The 21,984-nt window shown below is 37.4% G+C and overlaps 1 protein-coding gene across 9 annotated transcripts in view; it reads right to left on the bottom strand.

The window, feature by feature from the left end:
- Window positions 1-13,605: 13,605 nt before the first annotated feature.
- The window catches only part of UHMK1 (U2AF homology motif kinase 1), a 111,595-nt gene continuing 103,216 nt past the window's right edge, over window positions 13,606-21,984 (bottom strand). For 4 of the 9 annotated variants that reach the window (XM_059037648.2, XM_067040025.1, XM_059037683.2 and 1 more), the window contains 4 exons: window positions 20,758-20,898; window positions 19,779-19,967; window positions 14,950-15,016; window positions 13,606-14,178 (listed from right to left, as the gene is read on the bottom strand). In XM_059037648.2, the coding sequence (XP_058893631.1) occupies window positions 14,086-14,178; window positions 14,950-15,016; window positions 19,779-19,967; window positions 20,758-20,898 (490 nt within the window). In that variant the 3' untranslated portion in view covers window positions 13,606-14,085. Of the gene's footprint in view, window positions 14,179-14,949; window positions 15,017-18,585; window positions 18,637-19,778; window positions 19,968-20,757; window positions 20,899-21,984 lie in introns of all 9 variants that reach the window. The other 5 variants (XM_059037636.2, XM_059037659.2, XM_067040005.1 and 2 more) reach the window with 2 other exon arrangements.

The following is a 21,984-nucleotide window of genomic DNA, read 5'->3' as shown; positions in this document are numbered from 1 at the left end:
TCATGTGGGAGCATAGAGGGAAGTGGAAGGGAGGTCTGAGATGTTTGAGAATTTTGAAAATACTATTGCTTGTATTTGACAGATTTTTTGGAGTATTCAGATAAAAGAGCAATAGGTAAATAGAAAGCAAAGCAAAGCAAATGGAAAAAATGAGGAAATTATTAACCTAGGTTAAACAAAAATTACGTATAAAAGAAAGCATAATCACAGCATACTACTTGGAGCACTTATGGGACACATTTATATAAGCATAATACTATAAATATTGTGATATAATTATATTAGGAGAATATTAAGAGAATGAAAGGGAGATAATTAAGAGAAGGTGTTAGAAAGCTAGTTCCTCATCTACAATAACAGAAAGTTAATGGATAACATCTAAAATTGATAAATTAATTAATCATAGTATATGCATATACAAATACATGTGTAAATTGTCCCTGACTTACGTTTTGACTTACAGTTTTTCAAATTTAAGATGGTGCAAAAGCAATATGCATTCAGTAGAATGCATACTTCAAATTTTGAATTTTGATTTTTTTTTTTTTTTTTCCAGCTAGCAGCATGTGGTACAATACTCTCCTGGGATGCAGGGGAGCAGCAGTGAGCCACAGCTCCCAGTCAGCCAGTGATCATCAGGGTAAACAATGGATATAATTACAACCATTCTGTACCCATACAACCATTCTGTTTTTCACTTTCAGTACAGTATTCAACAAATTACATGAGATGTTCAACTCTTTATTATAAAATAGGCTTTGTATTAAGTGATTTTGCCCAACTGCAGGCTAATGTAAGTGTTCTGAGCACATTTAAAGTAGGTGAGGCTAAGCTATAATGTTTGGTAGCTTAGGTGTATTAAATGCACTTCAACTTAAAATAGTTTCAACTGAGATGGATTTATTGGGACGTAACTGCATCGTAAGTTGAGGAAAATCTGTATATGGAAATATGGAAGTAAACACCAGAAGAAAAAGCTACAAGAATTTAAAGTGGTTACTTCTACAGAACAGGACTGGAAGGGAGGTTCAGTAGAAGTGGGGCAGAGGATTAGTATTGTTTTAATAATCCTTTTACTATCACTTAATTTTCTAAACACATCAAGGGAAGTAACAAATGAAATCCGTGAAGCATCATTTTAGTATTAATAAATTTATCGGATCCTTTTCGCAAAAGGGCTTTTGTTGGACCGAAATCTGGAGAGAGCATATGAAAGTAAGAAAATTTCACAAATTTCTTTAACCCATACTGTTTGTACTGTTTCTGGGACTCGGTCCGGGCCCCGTCCTACTCTGCCTTCCTTGTCTTACTCTATGGTCATTACCGTTTTATCCACATCTAGACCTTTAATTACTCTCAATAAATTGATGACCCCCAAATCCTAACTCCAGCTCAGACCTAGAATCTAGTCTGAACTTTGTCACTAATGAGACATGCGACCTGGGGGGAGTCACTTCTCTTTGGCTTTGGGTTGCCTTGTCTATAAAGTGAAGTACTCAGATGAGTGATCTCTTAGGCTTTCCGCAGATAAGAGTGGTAACGAAGGAGACACGTTTGTGTGGGTCTGGTTGTGGTAGGACTTCTCCTGAAATGTTGATCTGGAGCGGGAAGTGGACTCACGGAGCACTTATGCTGGCATTCTGAGATACACATACATATTCCAACATTCTGGAACCTCAAATTCCCACTTTTCTCCTAATGGCTGAGCATTTGAAACTGCTGCCCTCTACTGCACAGAAATAATCCCACCAGGAAGGCTAGGAGGCCTCCAAGAACCAAAGCCAGCCAGGACAAGGCTCTCTGGGAGGCAAGTGAGTCACAGGAACTAGCCTATAATGCAGTCAGAAAATAAGTGAAAAATCAAGCTATAAAAATCTCCTTAAGCAAATACATTCTGCTCCAGTACTTCAGATATGACCTCATCATTACCCTCAAGTTTTGCTTACTCCAGCCCCCTGATAGCCGGGCAGATTAAGGTAGGACAAGCAAGGGGGCCAAGGGCTGCTGCCACATTCCAGAGGACTCCAGAAAACTCCAGAAACAAGTCCCTGGGAGTGTCATTATTGGAAGGCCACTGAAATATGGATACAAGGATAGGGTGAGGCAAAAAAACTCTTTCCTAATAGCTGTTAGTCGAAAGAATACTATGGGCCCTTAATTTGATCACCATTAGGATATTCTCATCTCTGAGAATAGGCCAATAAGCAAAGTAGTTAGTCTTACAACTTTGTTCTCTGTGGCGGTAAGTTTTCAACTTCCATCTGCAACCCAATGTACAACTGTAGCTTTGTGTTTGTTTTTCTTCTCACTCCCCAGAAGCAAGTTATCAAGATTCCCATTCCATTTCCCAACAGCTCAGTAAATGGGATTGAATAGAATTTAGTGTCCTCTGGCCTTTTTCTCTGCTGAGACAATCCAACCAGTGCCAAATTCAGCCTGCCAAATGCACTGCCCCTTAGTATGGCTTTTATGAGCAGTGGACAGATGTGGGCTGAGAATACAAGAAAGGGAGGGGGAAAAGTATGAGAAAAACTTTTCCATTGAAACAACTACACTTACCTAAATATAGCCCAAGTCTACTCTCGAATGTTGCTCCCAGAACTGCTCTTTGCTATTCCCCGCAACTACACACACACACACACACACACACACACACACACACACACTTTCCTATAAAGAGGAAATGTAGTGTAGGCTCAAGAACAGCTTGGGACTGGTGTTGCATAACCGTGTCGTGATTCCCCTTATTTCACACTGACTTGAGCACGGCCCTGGTGACAGCCATCTGGTCCTGATCATCATCTGGTGTCTCTCTTGTTGTGCTTAAAATCCTTCCTCCTTTGAGACTGTAGGCCAAACCAATCTCTTACCAAGTTTCCTTTCAATTGAACTGCTAATTGTGAAGTTCACTGAGAGCAACTGCTCTCCCTTCACTATTAGTTTTTTCCATTCCTCCTCAACCTTGACAACTTAGGAAATTGCAACACACAACTATTACATTACTTTTCTCTTTCAAAAGCTATAGTTGGTGCACATAGTATTTTTTAGAATGTTTTTGGGATCAGAAGAAGGCATGGCAGGAAGCAGATAGCATAGTAATGAAAAACAGGGGTTTTAGAGTCAGATAGAAGTGGATTTTCATTCCTACTGTTCCATCTACTAAGTTATGGAATTTTAGATATTATTTAAACTTTCTCTTTGATCAATGAATTATTTTTAAATGTATTTTAAAACTCAAAACACATAGGGAGTAAGATATCTATTTTTTCTTTGTAAATGAGGTACAACTTCAAAGAGTAAACCAACTTATTAGTTCTAATAACTTTTATGTAGATCCCACAGGATTTTCTTGGTAGATGGTCATATCATCTGCAAATAAAGACAGGTTTACTTCTTCCTTTCCAATCTGGATGCCTTCTATATCTTTTTCTTGCCTTATCACACTGGCTAAAACTTCCATACAACATTGAAGTGGCGAGGATGAACATACTGCCTTGTTCCTGATTTGAGAGAGAAAGCATATAATCTTTCACCACTGTGATATTAAACTGTAGATTCTACATACATAACATTTGTTATCTCATTCATCCCTTCTATCCCTAGTGCAGTAAGACTTTTTATCAGCAAAGGATGTTGAATTATGTCAAATGCATTTTCTTAATCTATAATTTGTCTTTTTTAGGCTGTTAATATGGTGAATCACATTGATTAATTTTCAAATGTTAAACAATCATGCATTCCCAGGATAAATCCCACTTTGTTATAATACATTATCCATTTTATATATCATTGGATTCAACTTGCTAAAGTATTGTTAAGAATTTTACACCTATGTTCATGGCAGCCAGTCTCTAAGATGGCTCCCAATGATCTCTGCCACCTTTAAGCAGTCCCTTCGAGTATTGCACAACAAATGACCAATACAATATTCAATAAGTGTTGCTATGTGACTCCTGAGATTAGGTTATAGAAGCTGTGGCTTCCATCTTGCTTGCTCTCTCTCTTGCTTGGATCACTCATGCTGAGGAAAGCCAGCTTCCATGTTATAAGCAGCAATCTGGAGAGGCTCCATAGCAAAGGAACTGAGGACTCTTGCCAATGGCCACATGAGTGAGTTTAGCATCAGATTCTCCAGCCCTAGTCAAGCCATCAGATGATTTCCACCTTGGATGACAGATTGATTGCAACCTGATGAGAGAACCCGAGCCAGAATCATGCAGCTAAGCCTGGATTCTGAATCTTCAGAAACTATAAGAAAATATATATGGTTTTGTTATGCAGCAATAAAAAAATAATACAGACATCATTAAATTATGTGGAAACAGTCTGATCCTTTTGGTCTTGCTTTTAAGCTTTGTTAGGCTGTACAAGAACTGCACTTAGTCTAAACAAGAACTTTCTTAGTACTCTACCAAATAATGTGAATTATGAGGTTTTCCACTCCAAGCACTGTTCTTTCAGATGGTTCTTTCCTCAGCCTCAAGTAGTTTCTCTGCACACATGTGATCATACTCAACTGAATACTCAAAGAAGTGCCTTTGCAGATCTTGTTTTCTTTGTGCAGTTCTCTCTTCTTTAGTATGCTGTGCTATGAACTCCAGCTACTTTGGCTTTCCCAAACTCCTAGCTCTATTTCCTCAACTCAGGGAGACAGCTATATTTTTCCTAGTTCCTCCTTCCTGTGCTATTGCCTGAAAATTCTCTCCAGGCAGCCATCTGGGACAATCACAGGGCTTACTTCATTTGTGTCCTGTCTCCCAGGGATTACTGACCTTCACTGCCTGATGGCCAATGTCTTCAGTGCCATTGTTTCATTTATTTAATCTGGTTTTTTAGTTGTTGCAGGTAGGAGGGCAAACCCAGTTAGTCTCTCTTACGCTCCAGAGAAACAGACCAATAGGATGTGTGTATATATTGAGAGATTTGTTTTAAGTAATTAGCTCATGCAATTGTAGAGACTGGCAAGTCCAAAACCTGTAGGGTAGGCCAGAAAGCTAGAGACCTAGGGAAGAGCCAATGTTGCAGTTCAAGTTCAAAGGCCATCTGCTGGCAAAATTCCTTCTTGCCCAGGACAGGTGAGTCCTTGTTCTATTAGGGACTTCAACTGTGATTGGAGTTGAAGGGATCACCTACATAAGAAGGGCAAACTGCTTTACTCAAAGTCTAACAATTTAAAGGTTACTCTTACCCAAAAATACTGTCACAGAAACATCCAGAATAATGTTTGACCAAATATCTGGACACCATGGCCCAACCAAGTTGACACATAAAATTAACCATCACAGTAATATAAAGAAAATAAATAATTACACTGATTGTTAGGAACCAAGATTTTCAGCTTAAGAAGAGACACAAATATAAAGTCCAAAAAGTACCTGATTTTTAAAAATTGGAATTATCAGTATAACACATCATATTTTTCTTTTCACAACAAACAAAATGCATTTTTTAGCTCAGTCTCCTAAAAGAGTCTAGAACCTCTAGCAAAAAATACTACTAGTGCCTAGATATTTACAGTATCTAAATACCATTTCTTATTCAAAGGAACCAAGGCTTTTTGGAGAAATGGCTTCCTTTGACAAGTTGGACTCCTTTTCCACTGCTGGGCACCACTGGGTACCTCTCTCTTTAAAGGGCTTGAAATCTCATTTGAAGGTGACCTCAGTGAGGTTTGGAGGTATTATCCAGATTTAACTTGTATTGGAAGTATGCAGAACCATCTACAAAGTATTTTTTATACGAAAAAAAAAAAAAACCTGAATCTGCTCAAACCTCAGATTCAACTACAGCTTTCAGGAAATATGGAAGATAGAGGAAAATGTTAAAGGACACCATGAACATGAAATCCAAAATCTACAAAATGACACTGGAAAAACAACTAATTTTTTCCAACTAAGAAATATTTTTTTAAAAAAGAGGGAGGAGGACCTGGATAGGTTAAAAACAGACAAATAGCCAAAGGCAATAAATGAACTCAATCAGAGCCTGATTCAAATAAATCAGTATTAAAAAGATAAATATGTGATACTTGGGGAAATGTGAACACTGGTTGGATATTAGATGATGTCTTGGTCCATTCAGGCTTACTATAACAAAAATACCATAGACTGGGTGACTTGTAGACAACAGAAATTTACTTTTCACATATCTGGAGGCTGGGAAGTCTAAGATCAAGGTGCTGGCAGGTTTACTGTCTGGTGAGTTTCCACTTACTGGTTCACAGATAAATGGCTATCTTTTTTCACTGTGTCCTCACAGGGAAGAAGGGGCAAGGGAACTCTCTGGGGTTTCTTGTATAAGTGTACTAAACCTATTCATGAGGACTCCACCTTCATGACCTAATCATTTCCCAAAGGCCTCACCTCCTAACATTATCACACTGAGGGTTAGTTTTCAATATATAAATTCTGGGAGGACACAAACATCCAGTCTATAGCAGATGATATTAAAGAATTATATTAAGGTTTTTATGTAGAATTAATTTTAAAGTAACTCACTGGGGTTTGGGAGGTGGGAATTAAATGAAAAAAGATTAGCCAATGTTAATTGTTAGGAACTAAGTAACAAAGGGTCATTATTCTGTTGTCTGCTATTGTGTATGTTTGAAATTTTCTGATTAAAAAATTAACAAGGGCTTCCCTGGTGGCGCAGTGGTTGGGAATCCGCCTGCCGATGCAGGAGACACGGTTCGTGCCCTGGTCCGGGAGGATCCCACGTGCCGCGGAGCGGCTGGGCCCGTGAGCCATGGCCGCTGAGCCTGCGCGTCCGCAGCCTGTGCTCCGCAATGGGAGAGGCCACAACAGTGAGAGGCCCGCATACTGCAAAAAAAACAAAAAAACAAACAAACAAAAAAAAATTAACAAGAGTGGGTCTCTCGATTCAGACTCTGGGTTCACTTTCCAGCTTTGCTTCTTACTGGATAGATATAAAATCTTAAACAATTTACTTAACCTCTAAGCCTCAGTTTCCTTATGGACCAAACAGTAAGAGTTCTCACATCATAGGAAAGTAATAAGGATTAGATGAGACAATGTACATAACATGCTTAATACATGCCTGGCTTACAGTTAAGCACCATAATGAAATGCTGGGCAGAGTTATCATTACTTAATTACTCACTTTGTATGTTCATGAGATTTAATCTCCCTTCTGTCAAATTTCAGATCTTTTAGAAATACATAAATTAGGAGAAATTTTAAACTTTAAAAGGAAATCTGTCAAGTCTCATTTCAATCTTATTTGTATCACCTATGTTATATATTTTACCATATAAAATATATACATTATGAGTTCTACACATCATTTTGTTTAAAAAAAAAAAAAAACTTTGCCTGCCAGAAGAAAATCTGTGAAGGAACACTTTCTGAGAAGTAGAGTCACTGAGATAGAAATAAGAGAACTGATGTGGAAACAATGAGTCATGAAGCTATAATGACAGACTTTTCGTTCTTACATTGTCCTTTGTTCAGAACTTTGAAAACGCTATGTCTATATAAACATATTTGGTGTCACCACTGACTCACTGAGCTTTTGGCAAGCCTATTAGGCCTCTCATCCTTAGGAGGCCCTAATAAATATTGAATTCACGTATTACACTAGAGGACTCACGTTAAGCCTCTCGCAGAAAAGCTTTAACTCCAAGTGGATTACCTTGAATTCTTAGAGCATATTTGCTTCATACACCAGTCTGAATTACATCATCAAATTTCACAAAGACACTCCAAGTAATGCCTAAGCTCAGAGAGAACAGCATATGAAGACCATGTTGTTCTACACTACAGTAGTGCACTGTCAACATTCCATTATCTGAAGGTACGTTTACATTCCCCCAACTTTACCACAGCCAATTTTACCTCCAAGTTCTCTCACAGCTGTACCTAACTAGTTAATGTGAATACCCATGGTTTATTTATCCTTTGAGCCTTCATAAACAGAAAAACTTTTTATCATAAAGTTACTAAGTATTATCCAAAAAATTTATGAGAAAAACACCCCACCTCTAATGCCATCACCTTAACACATCGTTTTACTTTTTACTTCTCATTCAGCTTGAAATATAATATTTTTAAACAAAATTATTCATTAACTTTCTCTTGTCCCCTATCATCCCTTGTTTTAGGAAATGCTAAGCCAAAGACGGATAAAATTTAGAAAGAGAATCATTTAGGGTGGTTCCTTTCTAGCAGTATGAGATATCAGCAAAATCAAATCGTCTCCAGAATGTTTGTTTCCCAGCCCCATCCACCCATCCTGTTTGTGCTGTTCTTGTCAAGTGAAATCTTCTCCACTCTTTGCCCCACCCCTTGTCTATTTTTCCAAAGCCAGAACACATTCAAACTTTTCCCAACTCACACTTGGTTGTTGATTGCTAAATTAAGACTACATCTCCAAGTCAGTGATTCTCACTTCTGGCTGCCCTTTACAATCATTTGAATGATTTTTACAAATTAGCTACCCAGGGCTTCCACCAGACTGAGAATCATAATCTCTAGGACTGGAGTATGTTTTTTGTAAAGCTCTCCAAGTGATTCAGAGAATCTACAGGGCTTGGAAACCACTGTTCTAGCGATTACAATTGTACTGGTTAGGCCTTGCAAATTCCATCTTCTATTCTTCTACCAGTATTCGTACATTCCTTTGGTATTTTTTTTTAACATCCTTATTGGAGTATAATTGCTTTAAAATGGTTACTTTCTGCTGTATAACAAAGTGAATCAGCTATACGCATACATATATCCCCATATCCCCTCCCTCTTGAGCCTCCCTCCTACCCTCCCTATCCCACCCCTCTAGGTGGTCACAAAGCACCAAGCTGATCTCCCTGTGGGATACAGCTGCTTCCCATTAGCTATCTATTTTACATTTGGTAATGTATATATGTAAATGCTACTCTCTCACTTCCCTCCAGCTTACCTTTCCCTTTCTCCGTGTCCTCAAGTCCATTCTCTACATAAGCATCTTTATTCCTGTCCTGTCCCAATGATCATCAGAACCGTCTTTTTTTTAGATTCCATATATATGTGTTAGCATACGGTATTTGTTTTTCTCTTCCTGACTTACTTCACTCTATATGACAGACTCTAGGTCCATCCACCTCACTACAAATAACTCAATTTTGTTTCTTTTTATGGCTGAGTAACATTCCATTGTATATATGTGCCACATCTTCTTTATCCACTCATCTGTCGATGGACACTTAGGTTGCTTCCATGTCCTGGCTATTGTAAATAGTGTTGCAGTGAACATTTTGGTACATGACTCTTTTTGAAGTATGGTTTTCTCAGGGTATGTGCCCAGTAGTGGGATTGCTGGGTCATATGGTAGTTCTATTTTTAGTTTTTTAAGGAACCTCCATACTGTTCTCCATAGTGGCTATATCAACTTACACTCCCATCAATAGTGTAAGAAGGTTCCCTTTTCTCCACAGCCTCTCCAGCATTTATTGTTTGTAGATTTTTTGATGATGGCCATTCTGACCTGTGTGAGCTAATTCCTCATTGTAGTTTTGATTTGCATTTCTCTAATGTTTAGTGATGTTGAGCATCCTTTCATGTGTTTGTTGGCAATCTGCATATCTTCTTTGGAGAAATGTCTATTTAGGTCTTCTGCCCGTTTTTGGATTGGGTTGTTTGTTTTTTTGATATTGAGCTGCATGAGCTGTTTGTATATTTTGGAGATTAATCCTTTGTCAGTTGCTTCGTTTGCAAATATTATCTCCCATTCTGAGGGTTGTTCTTTCATCTTCTTTACGGTTTGCTTTGCTGTGCAAAAGCTTTTAAGTTTCATTAGATCCCATTTGTTAGTTTTTGTTTTTATTTCCATTTCTCTAGGAGGTGGGTGAAAAAGGATCTTGCTGTGATTTGTCATTGAGTGTTCTGCCTATGTTTTCCTGTAAGAGTTTGATAGTGTCTGGCCTTACATTTAGGTCTTTAATACATTTGGAGTTTATTTTTGTGTAAGCAAGTGGTCTAATTTCATTCTTTTACATGTAGCTGTCCAGTTTTCCCAGTGCCACTTATTGAAGAGGCTGTCTTTTCTCCATTGTATTCTCTTGCCTCCTTTATCAAAGATAAGGTGACCATAGGTGCGTGGGTCTATCTCTGGGCTTTCTATACTGTTCCACTGATCTACATTTCTATTTTTGTGCTAGTACCATACTGCCTTGATTACTGTAGCTTTATAGTATAGTCTGAAGTCCATGAGGCTGATTCCTCCAGCTCTATTTTTCTTTCTCAAGATTGCTTTGGCTATTCGGGTTCTTTTGTGTTTCCATACGAATTGTGAAATTTTTTGTTCTAGTTCTGTGAAAAATGCAGTTGGTGGTTTGATAGGAATTGCATTGAATCTGTAGATTGCTTTGGGTAGTATAGTCGTTTTCACAATGCTCATTCTTCCAATCCAAGAACTTGGTATATCTCTCCATCTGTTGGTATCATCTTTAATTTCTTTCATCAGTGGCTTATAGTTTTCTGTATACAGGTCTTTTGTCTCCTTAGGTAGGTTTATTCCTAGGTATTTTACTCTTAGTTGCAGTGGTAAATGGGAGTGTTTCCTTAATTTCTCTTTCTGATTTTTCGTTGTTGGTGTACAGGAATGCAAGAGAGTTCCCTTGGTATTTTAAAGAATAAAGCTCGCAATGGACATATCTATTTAGTTTCTGGCTCAACTATTCTTGCTCTAGGAAACTCTGTTTCTCCCCTAATTTATGTTCTCTTTGTGGTACCATGTCAGAACGTTTTATTAGCCACGCTGAATTCTCTTATGGCAGTGGTTCTCAATTTTGAGTATGCAACAGAATCACCTGGAGGGCTTGTTAGAACACAAACTTCTGGGCCCCGCCCACAAATGTGTAATGTAGCAATTCTGAGAATTTACATTTCTAACAAGTTTCCAGGTGATACTGATGTACCTGATCAGGAGACCACACTTAGAAAATCACTGTCACAGATTTTATTAACCCATAACTTGGGCATAACCTGGCAACTTCACACAGGTAAGTGACTCCTTCTTCCCAGAATAATAATCAATCTCCCTTTAATAATCCATTTCTGATCACAATATACATTTGCATTTTAAGGCAATTAAAGTCAATAAGTCAGAGTAAACATTGAGAGCTTACTAGGGGCAAAACAGGGTTCTGATTACTAAAAACCTCACTGATTTCTCATAATACATGTTAGAATTATTGATGTACATTTTCTTGTTAGAACATAAACTTCTGACCCCAATTTGAGAAGGGAAATGAGGAGGTTCTTTGTTGAGTTCTGCCACACCAAACTCCAGGTCATAACAATGACCTTTAACTGTTACTGAACTTTTCATTCCTTATGTTTTAGTACTAGATTATCTTCCCAATGTGTTGTGGGTTAATTTTATCTCTTTAAGCAGAATGCAAGCTTTGTAAGGAGAGGACCCTACTTTAAACTTTTTATCCCTTAGTAGTGCTGGACATGTGATAGGCACTCAACCTTTATTGGCTGACTCATTCATTCATCACTTCCCAACATGCTTTTCCTAAATCGGGGCTCCAAAGAGGATCATGAATTGCAAAAGCATCAGCCTCAGCCAGAGGAAGAACAGATTTCTAAGCCAAATGAATGATTTGTGTTTTACTCACTCTCCTGGGTTATGCATGATTTTTCCTTGCCTCTTTTTACCTGGATAACTGAGATCTTACTGTACCATGATGAACCATCAAGAGGAAATGCCGGAGATAGTTAGAGTTAGAAATGAAGTTACATATTACCAGTGACAGCCCAAACTTCTAGGAATAGAAGGACTAGAAATTGAAAATGGAATTCTTTTTGTTCATCATCCTATAGATAACACTAATAATTCCTTTTTAGACATCAAAACTGGATCAATTTTGAGAAGCAAGCGAGAAACTAAGGAAAAAGAAATATTCAAATATCATGCTCTATTGGGTTTATACGTTCATTTGTGGCTATCAGCAAAGTTATTAACACATAGCAAGGGTGATTTTGACCAAACTCAGTGATTACTAACTCTCACATAAATTCTACCATGCTGTTGCCAAGTGATTCTAATTCATATTTTGATAAACATTTTACCCAATTCTGTATTTGCTGAATTAGAACAATAATTTGACAAGAACTCATGAAGGTACATAATGCTAACACCTTATAATTTCATGGCTCAGAGGCTTTCCAACTCTTTGCCCTTAATATACCCAGTGTTCCCTAGCCATTGCTCCCCTATAAAACCACTACCACAACCCCATACTGCCACTGCTCCCCTTCCCTGACACTATTAGTATGATCTTAAAGATAGGGAGACAGGAAATAGCAGATGAAAGTTCAGAAAAAAGGAAATGAAGCATACCATTCAGATGCTAAAGACTTGGCAGTTCTGTACTCACAATCCATTTTGGAGATTGTTCTGATGAAGAACTCAAACCTCACCTCCTTTTGAGAAATGGAACAGATAACAATAGCAAAATTGGGCTGTTATTGAAATAAAACAGAAAATATGCTAGACACAATATTTAAACCTTAGCACACACATACAAAAATTTTAAATAGATATAAATATCATACTGTCTTAAAAAAAAAAGTGATCCTTATAAACTTTGTACTTATAAAAAACAAAAGACCCACCCATGACATTCTATCATCTGACAACTTATCAATGGAAAATAAAATTTACTAATCTCTCCTTTAGACATAATTTTTAGAATTTTTCATTTATCCAGATGTCAATTTTTATGCTTTTGGTCAGTACTTAAAAGCTATATAAAATGCATTTATAAAGCTCAACATTTTTATGCAAACTACGTTAGACATACAGAATCCTTACTAACAACCAATGATCTATGGCCCATATTTAAAGAACCACCTTTGTCTTTTTTTTTAAATATGGCATCTTTAAAAAAAAATTTTTATTTGGCTGCACTGGGTCTTAGCTGTGGCATACGGATCTTTAGTTGCGGCATGAGCACACTTATTTGCAGCACGCATGTGGGATCTACTTCCCTAACCAGGGATTGAACCTGGGCCCCCTGCACTGGGAGCGTGGAGTCTTAGCCACCGGATCACCAGGGAAGTCCAAAAACCACCTTTGTCTTTTTAATCCTCTAGCTGAAAACAATAGAACAAAACTGGAATAATAGTGATTAACTCACCTGGGGAAATGCAGGAATTATATTCTTTTGAAATCCCAAGTGCCACCAAATATTTGAGCAAAAGAGAATAGCCAATGATATACAAGGTTTCTCAACCTTTACAGTTTGGGCCAGATAATTCTTGTTTATAGGTGGTTGTCCTGTGCACTGCAGGATGGGTAGCAATATTCCTGGTCTCTATTCATTAGATGCCAGTACTACTATCCCACCCTCTCAGTTATGACAACAAAAAATGTCTCTAGACTGCCAAACATCCCTTGGAGGAGGGCAAAACCATGTCTGGTTGAGGGCCACTATTATAAAGTGATAGGAGGATAAAGTTCAAAATTAGATATTCAAAAAAAAACTAGAAGATCGCAGTCAAAGAGGTATCAATTTGATTTTTTGCATTATCTCAAAGTTTCTCCGAAGAGTCACATTTTCCCAATGGAATAATTCCCTCAAGGTACAAATGACACTCCAGAGACAAGAAGAAAAGTTCATTTTATTGTCCAATCATTTTCTTAAAAAAATTTAATTTTTGATAAAATAAAACAAATTTTAGTACCATAGAAACCTTTCAACATGTACAATGACATATTATTACTATGTACAACTTCAAAAACAAATGCTGCCAGCTCCAAGTAAAGTGATGTTGAACACCCTGACTATACGTAAGCTGTAGGAAATTTCCTAGATGGCCAATGTTTTCTTTAGCTTGGGAAAAAAAGTATACAATTGAAAAATATAAATAAGACCTTCAATCAGTTGAGAATCATAAAAACACTTTCTGAAGTTCAGTCATCTGGATCTTGGAGAATATGTAGTAGTTACAAGAGTTCAACAATTAAAATGAAAGCCTGTGGATATTGAAAACTGAGTATTCCAGGAGAGGTCCTATAGGTTCACAGTCGGTCTATCAAAAATAAAAGCTATTCTTATTGTGGTGGAACTTGGTATCTGGCTCATATACCATTCTTCACCAGCTCATGGACTCCATTCTCATCAATGATTAAAGGTGCATGGAATTCTTTATCTGCCACATAACTTTCTAGTCCCTAAAAGAAGGGTTGAAATGAAACACAGTTAGAAAATTGGTGGACAATAGTCATGTAATGCTGGACTTAATGGCTATAATAATGATAGAAAGCATGAATGCCAAGTTGGGTTGAGATACAGAATTTACAAGTCAATAAAAAATCTACTTAGTATACTTTTTAAACTGGGCTTAGTGACCTATTTATGGAAGCATAAAACAAACAACAAAAAGAGGGAAAGTTATTCTGACTATAATAAAAGTTTTAAAGTTAATAAGATGATAATCATTCTTCCTTATAATCATCACTCAGTCAAGTTGACATTCTAAGCAAGGTGGCTGTTTCTGATGCTAGAACCGAACAATCTGACAAGGATCTCCAGAAAAAAAATTACATATTAGAATAAAGGGGTCCCTACATCCCCCAGTCTTAAAGGTGAAAGTACTAAGCATATAACAAAACAGACCCACTGAAAGGTAAAATTACATCACACTAAAAAATGACAGATGATTTACCTAAAAAACAAAGCTTATTTTTTAAAAGCCCATTGCATTTCAATGTGTAGGTGAAATGAACTAAACATTAAACATTCTGTCATGGCAACTAATGGAGAGATGAAAAGCCATAACAGGAACTCTCAAAGAGCAGGTTTCTCATTCCCAGGACGAGCCCCTCAGGGCAGGGCCACTGGAAAATGATGTATCTTCTCTAAGGACAACTCTACTTCAACATAAAACAATATCACAATCCTAATTCTAAAAGAACAGGGAAAAAAGCAAAAAGCAAACTTACTTCTCCAGCATAGGAGATAAGAGGAGAGATTTCACATTGTATTGGTACATCATTGGCATCCTTCAAGCTAAGAAAAAAAATCAGACACGGTAAAGATTCTGCTTCCCATGTTACTTGCCAGAGCGAAGATACAGATCATAATTTCCCTCTGAGAAACCTGCAGATAACAAAATTCTCCTAAACAAATAGAACAGATCCTACCCTCATGATCACTTAATTCCCTGAGGAGTAAGTTAACATGAAATCATCATGGTCCAAAAGACACTATCTGGGGTAATCACCAGTAGCTCTTCAAAGTACTTCACCAACATTGATATACTTATCCTCGAATATACATATCATTTTTTATCATTTCCAAATTTTAAGTTCATAGAGAAGGGACTAGTTACTGAGTACACACTGTGTTCCAGGCTCACTGAGAGGCATTTTGAATCCTTCGTATTTCATTTTACCCCCTGCCACAGCCTTGCATGTTACGTACTAATATTGACCGACATTCTAAAGCTGCACTGTCCAAGACTAGCCACTAGCCACAAATGGTTATTTAAACATAGATTAATTAAAATTTTAAAAATTAATTAAAAGTTTAAAATTCACTCCCTCAGTCATAATAACCACGCTTCAAGTGCTCTGTAGCCATGAATGGCTAATGACTACCAAATTGGATAGCACAGATATAGAACATTTCCTTCATTACAGAAAACTCCATTGGACTAAAAGGTCAGTTAAATTATTTCCCAGTACAGCCCAAATCTCCTAGATTAGCTGAGCTGATTTATTCAGTGTTTCAAGGTGCTTCTCGGTTACTTTCACCAAGGTCCCTTTTTTAAGAGCTAAGGCAGAATGCACCCAAGTGAAGGCAAGGCCAAAGTCACCACTTGCTTCCTCTAGATCACGTTCTAACATTTACAGCCACCTGCGATCCTGAGTTTCTAAATTACATAACACAAAAGTCAATAAATAGTGCTTTTAACATGCTTAAAGTCACTAACTTTGAGGTTTTTCACCATTTCAAGTACTTTACCGGTAAGATACAGGGCACACAAAAATCTAGTCTTTTGCAGGCTCAAAACATAGCTGTCCTTTGTTTTACCAAATATGTAGTCTGAAGCTTTGGTGGAGTCAATAAAATCAGAGGGCTTCTGCGGTTAGCCACACCCAATCTTTCTGTCAACAGAACCATTTAAGTGAGCCTTCAAGGCACTCTATACCCTACTCCAACTCACTTGTCCTGCTACTTCCCACTCAAACCAGGCCAGACGCATGCACTTTAGATTATTCCAAGTCATTCTCAACTACGGTCCCTTTAACTATCCAAATCATACCCACCCTCCAAGATATAACTCAAGCCCCAACCTTCCTTTGACCACTGCATTTCATAGTGATTGCTCTCATTCAGTTATTTATAAAAAAAATAAATAAATTTATTAGACATGTGATAAGTCACTGCCTCCTATGATAATTATTATTTATACCATACATTTAACACATAAACACATACTGCCTGATGATGTTACTTAACTTTTATGTATGTGCATCTTGAATCTCCCAGTAGGCTGTAAGAAATGACTTATTTCTCTTGTGTAAGCTACTTCAGCAACTGGGATACTAACTGTACCTGAAGGTCTGTGTGCAGGCCTACAAACGCTTGCTGGCTGAATGGATAAACGAACTATGAGGGTAGATGGATGGCAGACTAATTCAGGTAAAAGATGAACTAAAAGATGGAGCACATATTTCTCCAGCCAGAGATGTAGATATGTATCAGATTCTATCAAAAGATCTCAAGAGATCTGGTCCAGACCCTCTGGGGCAGCTTGGAGTCCTATAAAACCAAATGGGAAAATGAGGACCCATTCCATTGATAAGATGTATACAGCCCAGCCCCTAAGGGATTTGCTGTGCCAGGAACTGAAGGTGTTTTTGAACCGGAGGAACACATTGCCAACCTGAATATAACTTCCCTTCTAGTATCACAAAGATACCAAAAAAACCTAAGAAAGTTGGATGCCCGAGAGGAGAAAAGAGAGGAGCTCCCATCACCAAATGTAAAATCTCAGGAGATAGGCAAATCAGCCCCAAACAGCACTGTCCCCCAATTCTTTAGTCAAGCATCCTTCTGGTAGCTAACACTGTTGAGTAAGTATTCAGGTAAAAAATAAAAATAATGTCATTTTGTCAAAATTTAGCATCCTTGCTTCCATTCTTTTAGAATACCTCCAAGCTGTTTCTTCCCTCTTTTATGAAAAATACTTTCTTTTCATCTCTCATTGTTAAGTAATCTTTTTCTACTCTATGAGGGCATCCTTTAGTGCTAAGAATTTCACCAGGACCTATTTCTAATTCCATGATCTCATTTGGGGCCAAACTCTGATTTCAGTTTAACTATTCAACAAATGGTTAAAATGAAGTAAATGGGGGGAGTGTGAAATAAAAGAACCCAAACAAGAACTAAATAATGTTTAAAACTTTTTGTATCTTAACTGAGATAGCTGGATGTTGTTTTCGGTTGTATAATTAAGAAGCTGTTTCACTTTACAGGTTAAAAGCTGTGGTTCAATCAGAAGGAAATTTAGGGTCAAAAATTTATTTTTTTAATTGTAAAAGCAGCTTGCTTCCACATATTAAAAACGATGGATGGGACAGAAAATGACAAAGGGCGCTACGTCCCAGCTGCCATGGCATGAGGAGCAATAGCTATGGCTGCTATAAGAAACTAGCCAGCTCTGTGAGTCCACTTCCTTGTCTCCAGGGCCACATCCCAGAAACACTGACACTCACAGGGACTTGTCTCTACAGGGCAAAGATGAGTGGCACAGGCAGGAAAAAACACACAGATGAAACTGACATCACTGCTACTCTATTTCTGAGAAAACTCCCATCTCCAGATCCTTGGCTATGTACACATTTCCCAAATTATCTTAAAAACTTAAAATTCAAACTAAACCTTATTACTTTTAAAGTGTAACAAGAATACCAAGCTGTCTCTTTAGCTATAAAGATAATGGCGTTTTCAAACTCTGTCAGTACCCAAACAAGAGAGGATACATGCTACTTCTAGCTAAAAATTATCAACCATTAAGACAAAAAGATACTTTCTTTAGGAGTAGGAAATAAATGACTAAAATTAACACAGAGAGACAAAAAAATGGAGCTGTTACTATGAGAATAAATCAAAAGAACAGTTTTTCTCTACATTAAGAGCCATCAAATATGTCAGGAGCAGTTAGCCCTTATACTGACAGCATATACCCAATTTGATAAGACACATCGGCAGAATGTTAATTTTATCTAGCTTATGCTAAAAGGGGTAAGCTGGGATCCAAATTTGTTCTCCTTGGCCTGTAACCTGCTCTAGATTTTATCTTTTACTTGTTAACTTGTCACTACAGGCTCAAATACCTATGGTCAAATTCTTTAGAAAAGCATGTTCCCCATTTCCAGCATGCACTGAGATTCTGAGTTAGTGTCATCCAGCAAGATACCTGCCACCAAATAAGCAGTACCCCCACCAAAGCTTCAACCATCCACCCCCCAGACCACCAAAAGGCAGAGAGCACTAAACTACAATGCCAGTTAGTATGGAGGGAAGCACAGCCCCATCACCATGCACTGCAGGCAGGCTGGTATATTTACTTGTGATTGACATCAGCTGTGATGGTCTCTGACTTTCCATTTGTAGCACTGCTATGTAGGAATAAATAAGCATTAATGGGAATGGAAACATACCAAACAATAAAAATGAAGTGGAACTGCAAAAATATACTTGACTGAAAGGCATGTATTTATGGTAAATTATAAAATTGGCAAAGGAGATCTGAGGAGGTAAAAAAAACAAAAAACAAAAAACTCAATGGTCAAAGATGAAGCATGAGGACAATCTGACATGGCACAGAGCAAGCCTGTTGACAAGACAGAGCCTGAAAGTAGCCTTGGACTGCGAGACAGTCTACCACTGCTCTTTCTTGTAAAAACACAGTTATGGACCAGTAAGTTACAATGCCCAATGTTCTAACCTTTACCAAGGCATTCTAGCGCTTTTGTGCATACAGTCTTTTTATCCCTTAAGAATATAAATTATATGGCGGAATGTTTTTTACAAAAGTACAGAAACATCGAATGATTTAGAAAGGGGGAATTCTAGGTGCCAAAAGAGGTTTTATCAAAAAACATAAGACGTAGCTTAAAAGTGCTTTATCTCACATTTGAATAGCTCCAAGGATCTTCTTCTTTTTTTTTTTTTTTAATTCTAAAATCCTTAAACGTTTCCAAAGTTTGAGTATCAGTGAATGTAAGTAGCATGCACATCCCTTCCTGGCACCTCCCTCAGCAATCTGAAAGGGCCATGGTGAGAACTGAAGAGAACTGAGAACTGCCTATGTCTCATAGGCAGCCTGTGGGTGGCAGGTCTTTTGAGGGTTGGAGGGCAGGGGCTCGTAGATAGCAATTAATAATAGTGAGGCCACAGATATACAGGCAGCAAAAATCAATCCTCTTGCGCTGTGGCACAGTGGCCTCTGATGGACTTTAATCATGGGGCACACCAGAAGAATTACCTTCTGACCATTATTCAGTAGGAGTCAGTTCACTGACACAGTAGAAAGGCATCCAAAAAACCAACAGCTTTAGAAGATTCCTCTTTAAAGGGAAGTAAAGCTATTGTTCTCTTTGTAACAGGTCAAGCCTTCATTACTGCATACCAGGATCTGCCCACATCAATACTTTGTTTTTTTAAAAGTTCTAGGAATACATCAGAGATAGAGGAGAAAGAAGTACAAGAGGAGAAGCCCAGGAAGCATCTACACAAAACAGAAAAGGCATCGACCTACCGCGGAATTGCTGGGAGGCGAGAGCCATTTTCATCTATGAAGTGGCCCCCAGCATTGAGGACCCAGCAATGATGGAGGGACATCAAAGCATGCCTTGCAGTAGTGGGGTTGTCCTTCCCGTTCTGACTGTCTGCATTCTTCAGCGGGGAAAACTCATCTTCCCGTAATACTTCATACACCACAAACTTCCTAGAGTAGAACCATACAAACGCTGCTTTATTATGAAATAAAACTGTGCACACAGCTTCTGACTCCTCTCTATATAGTTAAGCCTTTGGTCTTCAATTACCATCTCTCTTAATCCAATTTCAAACAAATGCTGAAAGAAATAATGTTCATCCCTGGATGAAATAAAGTTGGAATTCTCTTCTCTCTGCAAAATGAAAAATTATTTCCAACCCCAACAATAAAATACTTCATCTTAAGTCAGATTAGAAATCTTAATACAAAAAGATCATATTAGTATCTATTCTGGAACAAAAAAAACAGGCAAAAAGGATGATTTAGAAACGTATATAGGAAGAAGACTCTTCTGCATTTTCATATTGGTCAAATTCTGAGACACAAATCTCAACATCAATGTGATCTTTAACAGAGAGCTATATAAGATAAAAACATGTTCACTGAAACATTTACTCATAGATCAGTAAGACATCCTAAACACAAAATGGGCCAATTCTCTATCTCAACCTTTTCTGTCTCTCAGCCAAAATAAGTGACTTTAACAATTTTGCAGGAAAGCCAGATAATAAACTAATTGAAACTTTTAAAAAAGTACTCACAGCCAACTCAAACCATATTCTTGGATTGGTGGTTTCACACTAGAGGATGATAATGAGTCAAAACTATACATTCACAATCAAAATGCCATAACTGACATATATGCTGTCACCTGTTTTCTGAAAAGTGTCCTGCCTAGAAGAGTAAAGGGCAAAATTTCAAGACATATTTAATCTTACTGATACTATTCGAAACATACTTTGCAAACTGGAAGATGTCAAAGACAAATTTTTCCATCTTTATTCCATTTGGTTTGTCTGGCTTAATTAACTGCCCCTGGGAATCCGCATATGGAATCTTCTTTTGAGCCACATGGTGCTGCAACTGAGGTTCATAAATACTAAGTAGGAAAAGAAAAAAAAAACACATAATCACTTTCCAAATTTAAAATGCCAGAGAATCTGATAATCATACTCAGGAGCAAATGCACCAACAATGAGTACTAAGATTTCAAAGGGAAGAGCATTTGTTAAATTTCAGTTCATGTTTAAGTATTAAGTGAATAGATTTCCGTATTCATTTCCTTAACTTAAAAAAAAAATCAAATCATGATCTCCAAAATAAAAAAATACACACACAGCTCACACCAAATATCTCCCATGATTTCCATGTCTTTTATAAAATGTTCCACTCTTCACCCCAACTTTCCCTACTGAGATACCACCAAATGTTAGATGGAAAGGTGAGTATTTATAATTACTTTGGATGAATTAATAACACAGCTACAAAAAGCACAGTGGAATGGGAAATATTTTGGAACTGAAGTTGAAATTCTAAAGAAAACCTGAAAATGGAAATCAAAAGAAAGCTGGAGTAGCAATTCTCATATCAGACAAAATAGACATTAAAGACTATTACAAAAGACAAAGAAGGACACTACATAATGATCAAGGGATCAATCCAAGAAGAAGATATAACAATTGTAAATATTTATGCACCCAACATAGGAGCACCTCAGTACATAAGGCAAATGCTAACAGCCATAAAAGGGGAAATCGACTGTAACACAATAATAGTAGCGGACTTTAACACTGCACTTTCACCAATGGACAGATCATCCAAAATGAAAAATAATAAGGGAACACAAGCTTTAAATGACACATGGAACAAGATGGACATGACTGATATTTATATGACATTCCATCCAAAAACAAAAGAATACACTTTCTTCTCAAGTGCTCATGGAACATTCTCCAGGATAGACCATATCTTAGTCACAAATCAAGCCTTAGTAAATTTAAGAAAATTGAAATCATATCAAGAATCTTTTCCAACCACAACGCTATGAGACTAGATATTAATTACAGGAAAAATACTGTAAAAAAAATACAAACACAAGGAATCTAAACAATACGCTACTAAATAACCAAGAGATCACTGAAGACATCAAAGACAAAATAAAAAATTACCTAGAAACAAATGACAA

Source organism: Kogia breviceps, chromosome 1, assembly GCF_026419965.1.
Source record: "Kogia breviceps isolate mKogBre1 chromosome 1, mKogBre1 haplotype 1, whole genome shotgun sequence".
Classification (NCBI taxonomy): Eukaryota; Metazoa; Chordata; class Mammalia; order Artiodactyla; family Physeteridae; genus Kogia; species Kogia breviceps.
The sequence above is the reverse complement of the archived record's forward strand: the minus strand, read 5'-3'. Positions and strand labels throughout refer to the sequence as shown.